We start from the raw sequence: 12,257 nt of genomic DNA, 5'->3' as shown, positions 1-12,257 counted from the left end.
AGACTTTAAGACAGTTTGCTCACGTTTCGGCTATTTTTGCCGTTCTCCTCTGCCCCTTCAACAAGTAATCAGTGTAAATGTGGTACGCGAGACGTGCTTACGTACGAGATTAAAGTATGGAAAATGTCTGCTCATGAAACAATATATTACCGATGGACAATCAATGTTGTTTGTAGGTGTGACGTTGATTATGTGTTAACAAACAAAGCTGTTAAGTCATTGAAGAACTCCACAGGGTGAAAAAACAAACATAATGCATTTCAAAAAACACATATTAGTGCGGGACCATTTCTTCAAGAATACTTATTCCTCTCAGTAACTGCTATCCGCGCCATTTTTATTCTCTGGTATTGTTGACGACCACTCCGAGCTGCCAATAATTTTCCAGCGCACCGCGTAAATCAAAATTCGTGCGCGGAATGCATATTTGAGTGACGTGTGTAACCAATTTTTACATCTCGCTAGTGGGGGATTGATCAAGTTCTATACGAGAGAAATGCACACCACCAAGAGGATTGATTGCCGGTTCTTTAACGGATACGAATGGCCATGGAGTGGTTTCGATTGTCGAAACGTTAATTTCTTTTTGTCAGTTTTATTGTTGCTCAGACGGGTTTATTGAAAACTGCAGGCTAGCTTTTCAAAAAGCCTAATTTTAAATATTCAAATGTTGCAGGAAATTTAATGGGATTACACTTCTCTTTATTAATTATAGAACTGTATAGGAGCAAACAAATTCGTTTTACTTTGCTTTTTTGGTACAATTTACTTCAGTGAACAAATTAATTACTAATGTAAATAACTGTGAACGTGTGCTTGTCTACATTTCGTTTCAAAAGTTTTCAAATGTTCTTTCTTTTGAAGACACGTATCAAGTAATCACATTAAAAAAAACATTTGAGTGCGCGTCATATACGAGACAAGATAAATTTAGTGTTAATCCAGCCTTCTATATTATCCAAATAGATCGCGTGCAAGCTAGTACTCGTAATAATGTCTGTCTGCTCAATTATTCAGCAGATCTAAATTTCGCCAACTGGCCGCCACCGAAATAACAAAAAAACCAGAAAATAGTAGAAGTTATCAAACTGTCGGAGCCCTCTCACGTATTTGCTAAGCTTTCTAGTATTATTGATTTGGCAAACAGGTGAGACGAACAAAAAAGACCCTTCGTTGTCGGTAAACTGACTCACCTGTATATAACTACGTCTCTGGGCAAATGTTAAATTGCGTGAATGCCGACAGCTGCGAATATACAATCGATTCTTCCAGTTTTTTTTTGTTCTCGCGTGTAAGGCTTTTTTCTAATGAACGATGCTTATTACGAATCAGGCAAGTTGGCTGTTGGTTCTTAGAATCGACCGATTGAATTTACATTAAAGACAAAGTTTACTTTGCTGAGCGATGCTTGTAGATTGACAGCAAACGGTAATCTTTCTATTCTGTAAAAAAGGAAATTATAAGTCGTAAATGAAGCATCAAGAAACGATGATGAATAAAATTGAACGTAGTAATTTGTCATGAGATATGAAAGTTTTATCTTTAGATCATTAAGAAAGAATGAAGCCTGGGAAAGCAATTTTCCACGCAAGCTGTGCTTAATGACATTGTCCTCCCACGAAGCAAATGATCTCGCAAAAATCAAAGCGTGAAAGGTCAGACGAGCAGAAGTTACAAATGGAAAATCTCGCCGTGACAACTCGTGAGATTAAGTTACGAGATCCGATCGGACACTCAATTATCTCAGTCCCACGTAGGACTCGTATAAATACAGTGGATACTGTTGAAGAGAGAAAAAAAGCCCATCGTTTATCTTGGCGTCGCATCGGTCACGTGGCAGGACTGGCGCGAATTAATAATGGAACGTCAGAGAGACGTCAAACGGATAATTCGATGGGCGCGAAGAGGCCACGTGCCAATATCGTTACGTCGAACCGTCGTGTACTCGTACCTGCATCCCATTGTTCCCGAGAACCGAGGCGCAAGCATTAGGCATGTTTAGGCTGCGTCGAGACCCAACTAGAGTCCATTTGTTAATGTTGCTTTCAATTATGGAACTGTATTAATCTTCATTTAGGGGTGCCTCTCTCTCTCACTCTCTCTCTCTCTCTCTCTCTCTCTCTCTCTCTCTCTCTCTCTCTCTCTCTCTCTCTCTCTCTCTCTCTCTCTCTCTCTCTCTGCTACGTTCTGGAAATCGGAGAGGATGATGACCTCCATACTTTCGGACAGAATAACATGAGATTTTTATATTCTTAGATCATTGTATAAAAATTTGTTTTTATACTTATATATTAAAATCAGATTGTTACGAAAAATAAGTAAAATTTGCTCTGAAGAATGCGTGGCAAAATATTTATGTTAAAATTACTGGAATTTTTAGATCTATTATTTTTAATGAAAAACTTTATTTTACTCAGAATGTATTCTAGATAATGTCTAAATATAGATAGTTTCACTTATTATTTCTTCAGTGTTTCCGAAATGTACATATTATTTAAACTAATAGTTACAGGTATGCTTATGTAAGGTCAACAATGATACAAATGTTAGACAAAATTGATTCCGGTAATAATATAAATGCACAATACTATTGTGCTAAAACTTAGGCGTATTTTACAAATAAAAAAATATTTTAATACGGTTTATCTGAATTTTAAAATTAATGAAATTATTATTTAGAATTTTTATATGTATAGGCTAAATGTCTTCTTATCCCGCTTTACCTTTAGTATGCCAACATACGCATACTTAAATTAGCTTTTTTAATTATGACGATAGTCGAAGAACTTGACCACATAATGTGTGTGGATTTAATACAAACAAGTTATTATGAGGACGCTCTTTTTGAGAAACTGTTTTGATTATTTCTTGTCCCATAACACCGCCTACTATAGCACAAACTGGACTAATCTGACCATACAGATCGCTTCTGTAAATATTATTTGTTTTTAGAAAGTGTTAAAGGTTTATTACTTAATACCGAAATTCACGTCACTTCAAAAGTATGATACTTACTTAAGCAAACGGTTTATTGTCTCACCAAGTTTATACTTTTTTATGACTGCTTCTGCTTCATCCTTCAAAATACTTGCGTTTCTTTCATTTGGCAATGGATCTCTTTTGTGCTTTTCTCGAAAATTCAACAGAGCTGTAGTTTTAGAGAAAAGTTTATGAATAAATATATTTCAACTAAAATTCTGACTGACTTTAAAAATATAGAGACTACTTACTAAGCAACAGGTAGTAAGCTTCAGAGTCTTTTGGCAAATTCTCGGCATCTAAAACTTTTTCAATAGGAACAAACTTCTCAAAACTTTTAACAGTAACACTGATCTTTTCAAACTTTTCCTTTCCAGTAGGTTCTCCATCTTCTAGTTCTCTAACTTTCTTAGTTTGAACGACATCTCTAAAATTATTAATATTAAAATACATAAATTATCATAACATTATAAGAAATTGTAAATAGTGAATATTATATAATCATATACACAGTGAGTAACATACTCTGCAAATTCATGTGTTATTAAATCAGCAAAAGTAAATCCAAATGTCCCCCAGACATCTCCAGCAAAAAATTTTTTATTATATTTGCGACAAATAGTGTTGATCTTTTTCATTTGTTCAATAGTACATTGAGTAACAGAAATTACATCGAAGTTTTTGAAATATTCTTCTGATTTTTCATCTATATTAGTAGGATCAGCAATAACTTCCACCATAGGATTCAGATTTTTTGCTCGTTGCAATGATGCTTGGGCTCTCTAAATTCGAGTGTTGAAAATATAGTTTAGTTATTTCTTTGAATTTAAAAATTTTTTTTAAATTATAAGGCAAAATGCAAAATTCTATAACCTAACTTAAATTGAGTACAATATGGTCACTTAATCATATTATTTAAAAAAGTGTTTACATCAATTTTTAATCTTTCTGTATCCTGGAGAGATATCTTTTTTCATCTCTGAAAATTTTGTCAGCTATGCTTAAAGAGTATAAAAACTGAACCCCATTTAAACATCTAGTAAAATTGTGCACTTATGCCAAACTATGAGTCCACTTACATTTTGACCTTTTTGGTCTTGTGGAATTAAAAATTGAGAGCATATATCCAGTGTTGTAGCTTGACGATGATCAAGGAATGTCACAGATTTTACTCCAGCAAGTATGATATTTTTTGCTACTTCTGCTCCATAGCCATTCAAACCTACTAATAGAACACTCGCAGCTCGAAGCCTATAAAATAATATTTTAATTAATAATCTACATTTATAAGTAGATGGGAATTCATTATTTAACTAAGAATACAATACTCTTTTGAGTACTTGTACTACATTTTGGGTATTTACATAAAATACAATAGAAAAGTAAAAACGTATCAAACAAATGTAATTAAGATTGATGTTGCATGTAAATAGAAGTAGTGTCTTTTTGTAATCACTATATAAGTTATAAATTGTAATTAAATTTTTTTTGTGTTACTTGAAAATGTAATAAAAAGCCGGCAAAGCTATAGGTTAGGTCTTAACAAGATTTACCTTTTCTGAGATTCCAGACCCCACAAGCGAATTTGCCGATCGTACAATTCAGCTTCAGCGTCAGTTAATTCAGAATTATTCTTTTGATCAACCATTTTGCAATACTTTTTATTTACTGTTTATGTTATATTTTATATTATATTTATATTTACTTATTTTATTTACATATAAAAGGAAGGAAGCGTAGTTCCGTTTAGGTACCGCTGTGAACAGTGTTGATTTCTATTAAATTAAACTAATTACCAACCTTGTCACTATGAACTTTCTAGTAATACAGGGTTGGGCGATTCTGTCAAAAAGCTTCCAGAAGTTGACTTCAGACCTCACAATTTTCGTAAGGCGGGAGTAAAAATTGCGAGGTCTGAAGTCAACTGCTGGAAGCTTTTCGACAGAATCGCCCAACCCTGTAGTGGTAGTACTGAGTTTTGGCGTTTTTATATTGCAGCTATGTTGATACTTGACAAAGTTCGCGGAATTGGGGGCGTCTAACCAAAACAAATAGGCTTTTAAAAAAGGTCTACTCTAAATCACTTATTTCTATTAATAATTATTATAAAATGGAATTCAAAATAATAAATTAAATGTAAAAGTAAGGTAGATATCTGCTAGTGAATTAGTGACTATATATTCATCGATTCAAGTAAAATACCATCAATTATCCAACAATGCTTTGACATTAAATTATCTACACTTTCAAAAGAGACATTGTCGATTGTTTTGTTTTGTTTGTTAATTTTAGAATCTCTCTTATTACTGTTTTCCATCAATTTACATAATTATTTATATTTTATGCAAGTATAGAAATTAGTGAGTTTTATTTATAAAAGTTTTATTTTTACATTTGATATCTATGATGCTAGTTCACAAGTTATTTACAAGAAACAAGATAGTTCTGTTTAACTGAACCATTAATTAAATTTATAACAAAAATGGATTGACTCGAATAGACCTTAATTTTTTAAGAAACTTGTTTTCATATTTAATAAGTCAAAAAACAAGTATAAAATGGATGAAGAGTGCATAGAAAAAGTATTTATATTTAAATTTCCAACATGTACAACAGACCAAGAATACTCATTGGAAATACCAATAAAAATTCCTTATCAAGGATCAATAAAAGAGCTTGTTCATAGAATCATGCAATCTTTCAAGCTGCCATGTTATGTTGAAATTGATCTATTGAACTCATTGGAATCTGGTATTAAAGAATGGACTTTACAGTTTCATGATGATAAAGCAGAAAAACTTATAAGTGCTGTTAAAAATGGAGACCTTTATGTTGAAGAAATTATTAAAAAGTGGGAGAAACTTTACAAAGAAACAACATCAGAGTATGCTGAACCAATTGGGACTACAGATGAAGAACTCTTTGCAGCAGCTTATCATCGATTAGTACATTCACCATCTTTAGAACCAATTTTGCAAGCTGAACATAAGTTTGGTAAAGATGTTACTGAAGTTATTACAATGAGAGACAAAGACTATGAGCATCTTACTGAAAAGTAAGTATAAAATTTTACTTTCAAAACTAGCCTTGTACAAATTTTTAAGACTGTTATGTTATAGACAAACTGAGGAAATGCGCTCAGCTGTGGAAAAATTAGAAACTGGATCAACTGAGAAATCTATTAATGATATGGCTGGAAGACATTTTGAAGAACAAAGTTTATTGCAAGGTCACTGGGGATCTAAAGTAGATGCATTGAAACTTGAGCAGAGGAGACAGTATCGTAATTGGATAATGAGAATGTTAGAGGAGCAGCAAACAAATATGGTTCCAACTCCTGTGTAAGGCATAAAAAGCTTTATAATTTAGACATTATCATTTAAAATAATATAAAAGTATAATATAACAATGAAAAATTATTTTAGAGAATCACCATTGGTTCCTTTACCACCACTTTATCCCAACTTCAATGATACACTTCAAAGTGATGAAAAAAGTACATCTGATTACCAGCAACTTGAAGAAAGTTTTACTATTCATTTAGGTTCTCAAATGAAACAAATGCATAATATTAGAATATTAACTGGTGATGTTCTTGACTTTTGTAGAACAAAAAACTGTGATTCTGAGTATATACATTTTTCATTTTCATTTTAAGGAAGACAAATGTAAATTATACTAATAATTGTGATGTAAATAATTTTAGAAGTGCAGACCCTACTCCACAGAGATTACAGACTGCATTAGGATTATATTCAAATGATTTATGTGGCTTGGTACTATTAAGTGATAACCATTTAGGAAGTTACACAGGAGTCACTAAAGGTCTTTATATTATATCAAATGTTTGAAATTTAGAAAGAATAAATAATATCTTGCTATATAATGTTTATAGAATTGATTTCCATATCACAATTAACAACTGAATTCCATTTTCCACCAATTGATGAACAATTAGAAAAAATACGGGAAGACGTGAAAGATGCAGTTGCTTGGAGACAAGTGCATCATAAAGAAGACAGTGATTTACAAGTAAATAAATACTATACTTTATTTAATGCAATATTAAAATGTATTTTTTATACTTAGCAAACAAAAAAATCTACATCGAGTAAAACATTACAAATGGGAGATGTATTTATCACGAGGCATTCCAATTTGGCTCAAGTTCACGCAGTTTTTCACATGGTAGTTAATGATAAATTAAGATCAGGTATACTTCAATTGGTTATTAAATGTGATAAAATAAATGTGTAGAATAGTACTGATTTTCTTATCATTAATTTTTAGGTGATATTAATTCAAGACATCCAGCTATATTAGGCTTGAGAAACATTCTAAAAACTGCTTGTTGCAATGATGTGACTACTTTGACAATACCCGTCCTCTTAGTCCATGAAATGACAGAGGTGAGATTATGGTTTCATTTATTTTTATTATACGCACATAGTTACATATTCAGAAAAGTATTATTATTGAATTTTTTATTTTTAGGACATGACAGTAGCATGGTGTACTAAGAGAGCTGAACTTGTATTCAAGTGTGTAAAAGGATTTATGATTGAAATGGCTTCTTGGGGAGGTGCAGAATTAAAAAATCTACAGTTTTTAGTTCCAAAAGTATTATCAAAATATTCATATTTTATATAATATACTCAATTTAAACGTATATCATGGAGTTTATATATTCTTTCATATTGTTTCCAGGGAATGTCTGAAGAAGTTTTTGGAACATTAGCAACGATGCTACCTAGTATATTCCGGGTATCAAATCCTCTGGTTTTTAAAGCTACCAGTACACCGCAAACACCTAAAAAGTGATACTAAATGATTAGTTAATGTAAGATGAAGATTGCAATAGACAAAATATATCTATTATATACAATTTATATGTTTAAATTATACAGACAAAATAAATTTGAATTATTTATTTTGAAAAAGACATTATTGAATTTTTCATCAACGCTTCATAATAGAAATAAGTGTCAGTAATCGGTGGCAAATAAATAATACTTATTTTTGTAATAATGTTGTTTTATCATGATTGATTGAATTTACAGGAATTTTTACAAACTCACAACTATTATATCACGTTTTTACTATAAAATTACGACTATCACGTGTCGCTTTTATTATATATAATAACAATATGTAAACGCTTCTACATTATTTTAACGTTTATGCATCCTACTTATCTATTCGAGTCTCTTCGTTACATTCGAAAATTAATCTTTCTAAATAAAAACAATTTCATTCAAATAGATTTATTTTGGATAATTGTAATAATAAAGTTCCTACAAAAAATCGAAGTTGTATAAATCATATCATTATTTCAATATTTATGTTATATCACGATTACAAGATCCTAACATTTTTTTTGTTTAGTCTGTTTAAATTTCTGGTTTTTAAGTAATTTTTAAGCAATAATTATAATTTCGATAAACACAAAGTAATTATCATTTTCTACAATTTACTAGTGGATAATGGAAAATTCAAGGATGAATATTCTACGTGAATAATCATTAAAAGAAGATACGTGAAACTTTGACTCAATTTTTACTCTAATTATAGTAACCGTTTCGCAATAAATGATATCATTGTATGAGTATAAGTTAATTGAAAAACACGCGCAATCTAGAATGCGATTAGTTGCAGAGAAAACAATCTATCGTGTCGAAAGTTGAATTTAGCACAATGCACAACATTAGTTGATATATTTATTAAACTAATTGTTGGTATATATCTAGAAGAAATAAGTTCGTATATAAATCGCTCGTGGTAAGCGCAACTATTTCGTCGTAATCATGATTAAAAGAAATAATCTTTATAGGTTTACTATAGAGATAAGAGAAATAGTTATCACTATAGCTAAAAATGTTTGCAGGCTTAACAATTTAAAATTTTTCTTTAAAATGTAACTTTCATTGATTTATTTAAACAACAAGTTTACTAACGATAAGCCAGAAATTCAATTAAAACGATTTATCATTGTCAGTAACGCATAAATTTCAACGCGGGAAGTTTCAAATTGCAAAAGCGTGAACAATTTAATCCGCCCCTTCCAATCGACGTCAATATCGCGATCGATTGCTTGTATCCCAGAGACTTGGCGAATGAATTAATCTGAAATTATCTCCTCAGCAGCAATAGCGGTCATGGTACTGAACTCCTGACCTGTCTGCCGCCGACGAATTCTCTTTGCCGTTCATTTGGACCGTCGATCGGTGCACTTGGATTAAATCGAAGCATCTCGATCCATTACAAAATTCTATCTATTTATACTATATATTTAGCTCTTTTACATTTCAAGTGAAACAAAGTTTAATAACAATAGAATAATGATGTTCAAGTTAATTTTTAGTGCATTTATGTTATTCCAGTGGGAATATTGCTTTGGAGGATTTATTTCCACTCCGAAAACGGTATGAAAATAATTTTGGCTTTTACAAATATTTTATTATAAATTATGATCACGTTGACCGTTATTTGTTAATCCTTTTTTTTTTTTTTTAAATCTGTTATATCAATAAACTTGGTTTAAATATTTTTTACAATGATTTTTCTATTCACCATAATTTTATTGTATTTTGTATGCTAATTGATAACGTAATAGTTATAAAATATATTAACAGCTTGATTTGTCAAATCGTGGAATCACGAGAGAAGATTTTTTCACCAAAATACAGTTTTCTAATGATATGAGAGAAGTAACAGAACTTATTCTTCGAGGGAATGAACTTGACCGTTTTATTGATTGCTCTACATCACTCAAAAGTTTGGAAACGTTGGACCTATCATACAATAAATTGGAAACGTTTTTCTTTCTATGTTCAGAGGAAGAGACATTATTGTCGCTAAACGTTAGTCATAACAACATTTATTACATCGATGACAAAGCCTTGAGTTATAAAATTATTCAATTGAAGACTTTGGATGTTTCCTTCAATGATATCTACGTCGTGAACGATACGATGCTACAACATATGAAGGTATGATTATATTACTGTTTAGCGTGTATGAGAATAGTTATTATATTACTGAGACAGAAGTAGATTTGAAATTGTATTTTTGTATCTATTTGATACTGTAGTAGTGAATAATCTCGTTAATTCTAACGAATGTTTTCACAACGATATTAGTTGCAATTCTTGAAATTACAAGGGTTTTAATTTCCAATTGAATAAAGTAGTACAATATTACTATAATTGTTAATAAGAGCGCGGGTACGACATGTTTAAATATTTAAATATTCAACATAATATTCATATAAACGACAACAATTTTTAAGACACGTTTCGCAAAAATGTGCTCGAGTATTGAAAATAAGATATTAATGGAAAAAAACACCTGATAAATAAAAGAGCAGCTTTTAACAGCAGTAATATCAGGCTATTAAACTGATTTTGTATTATCTGTTCATAATTTTGCCTCTTTAGCTCAAATAAAAATTAAAATCATTTGTTAAACTTATTATTCATTAAGTTCAAAAACTTTGTTTTCGTGTCGTAATAATTTTAGAAATTTAAAATAACTTGTACATAATTATTGCTTTTATCTTGATATGGACTGGAACATTCATGAAGCTGTAAGAATCATACTTATTTTAATTATAATTTCATAGTATATAATGACGCTAGTGCGAGAAAGTGATATAATCCTCGTGTGGCCTCTTCAGCTTTACTTCGCTTGGACAAAACGTCCACTGGAGGCTCAAATCACTTTCTAACATTAGCATCGAAATATATCAATTTCGCGACAGATTGTCAAAGAAATGAAGAATAAATTTTTAAATATCAATGCACATACTTTTGGCTTATTCTTCTAAAAAGTTTTTTTAATTATATTGTTTTACTTATTTTCAGAATTTGGAATTTCTTTCATTGGCAAGCAATCCCATACAAGAAATGGATCAGTATGTCTTTCAGAACTTGACGAAACTGACACATCTGAATCTTAGAAATACATCCTCTTTATATTTCTCGTCATCAATGTTTGAACCACTTATTAATCTTGAGTATCTAGATCTGTCTTGGAATCCAATAGAAGAGATCCCATATTTACCGTTCAATATTCGAGTTCTATACATCTGCGGCACAAACATCGCTCACCTTAGTAGTTTTGTAATGCCAAATTTGCGCGTTTTTTACGCAGATCATTCTCCAAATCTGACCTCTGTACTACTCAATGATTTTGAAAATCTAACAAGCTTAGAGCATCTATCGTTCCGGGACTCTGAGAGGCTTTCGCGAGTGTACCTCAGATCCGATCCTACAGGGATGTTGAGTGCGAAGCTGCTACCTAATTTGAAAACACTGTCCTTGCAGAACTGTGCGCTAGAAACACTGGAAGAGAATCTACTGCCGATAGTACAGAAAACTGCTGCCGTTGATCTGCAAAATAATCCATGGAGATGTGATTGCAATATGAAATGGATCAACACCTTCAAGTTGACCACTGATCTAATAAACAGTTTTAGGTAATTACTATTAGTTTTTAATAAATTGTAGATTCAAAGAATTTTGACAAAAATCTTTATGGACAAAATTATATTGTAATGTGTACGAATATATTTCGAAATTGAAACATAATAATGTATAGAAATTAAATTACTAATAAGCCCTATTGCGAAACTTCAATGTTCAACGTAAAGAATATGTATCATTAGTTTGAGTCGACCTCTCGTAGATGGCAGCTCCTGTACTTACTGCCATTCTAAGGGATGTTCGGAAGCGCCCTTATGTGACTTACGTTTTTATGCAATTGTTCAAACATTTTTTTCATTATTAAATAAATGCTTTTCAAATTGAAATTTCTTTGCTTATTTTTCAGATGTACGTCACCACCGAACCATTACAACCGATTGCTCAACAATATTACAGATGCCGAGCTTGTGTGCAAAGATCCATTCGAGAACAGTGCTAGTTACATTTCTGGTAACACAGGTCGGATCCTCTACTCAACCCTGTTAACTTGTCTCGCTCTGGTGGCTTTTGGTCTGTCAGCGGTCGCCATTGTTTACTATTCGCGTGGTTGCCTTGGCCAATGGATTTCGAAGATGCGACATCAGCGTACTGACACTGTCAGCTACTCCAATTTTGTCGAGTCGCATAACGATATGGTGCAGATTCTACCTAATGGCGACAATCGCGAAGCTTACGAGGCTTGATACGTGATTTTATGGATTGTTTGAAAATATGAGAGAGCTCAGCTTTCGATTGGCACATTTTTGTTAAAAAAAGAGATTTTTATGTAGGTTTCTTGTTAACAATTGTGCATGA

At 31.7% G+C, this 12,257-nt stretch overlaps 3 protein-coding genes across 3 annotated transcripts; 2 read left to right on the top strand and 1 right to left on the bottom strand.

Annotated features, from left to right (window-relative positions):
• Window positions 1-2,393: 2,393 nt before the first annotated feature.
• Window positions 2,394-4,728, bottom strand: LOC131672723 (SUMO-activating enzyme subunit 1). The gene is made up of 6 exons (XM_058950138.1): window positions 4,533-4,728; window positions 4,059-4,230; window positions 3,505-3,761; window positions 3,231-3,406; window positions 3,016-3,148; window positions 2,394-2,929 (listed from the first exon to the last, which is right to left on the bottom strand). Exons 1-6 carry the CDS (start codon window positions 4,625-4,627, stop codon window positions 2,767-2,769), a joined length of 996 nt encoding a protein of 331 aa, XP_058806121.1. The 5' UTR covers window positions 4,628-4,728; the 3' UTR covers window positions 2,394-2,766.
• A 305-nt stretch (window positions 4,729-5,033) lies between these two features.
• On the top strand, window positions 5,034-8,054 carry LOC131672722 (protein C12orf4). The gene is made up of 9 exons (XM_058950137.1): window positions 5,034-6,034; window positions 6,099-6,320; window positions 6,405-6,608; window positions 6,686-6,804; window positions 6,875-7,011; window positions 7,069-7,192; window positions 7,270-7,388; window positions 7,474-7,599; window positions 7,687-8,054. The coding sequence occupies exons 1-9, from the start codon at window positions 5,538-5,540 to the stop codon at window positions 7,798-7,800; spliced, it is 1,662 nt and encodes a 553-aa protein (XP_058806120.1). The 5' UTR covers window positions 5,034-5,537; the 3' UTR covers window positions 7,801-8,054.
• A 1,263-nt stretch (window positions 8,055-9,317) lies between these two features.
• LOC131672730 (toll-like receptor 13) lies at window positions 9,318-12,145 on the top strand. The gene is made up of 4 exons (XM_058950145.1): window positions 9,318-9,401; window positions 9,612-9,968; window positions 10,842-11,455; window positions 11,809-12,145. The coding sequence occupies exons 1-4, from the start codon at window positions 9,318-9,320 to the stop codon at window positions 12,143-12,145; spliced, it is 1,392 nt and encodes a 463-aa protein (XP_058806128.1).
• The last annotated feature ends 112 nt before the right edge of the window (window positions 12,146-12,257 follow it).

Source organism: Phymastichus coffea, unplaced genomic scaffold (genome assembly GCF_024137745.1).
Source record: "Phymastichus coffea isolate CEN01 unplaced genomic scaffold, Cenicafe_Pcof_1.1 PCOF00157, whole genome shotgun sequence".
Classification (NCBI taxonomy): Eukaryota; Metazoa; Arthropoda; class Insecta; order Hymenoptera; family Eulophidae; genus Phymastichus; species Phymastichus coffea.
The sequence above is the reverse complement of the archived record's forward strand: the minus strand, read 5'-3'. Positions and strand labels throughout refer to the sequence as shown.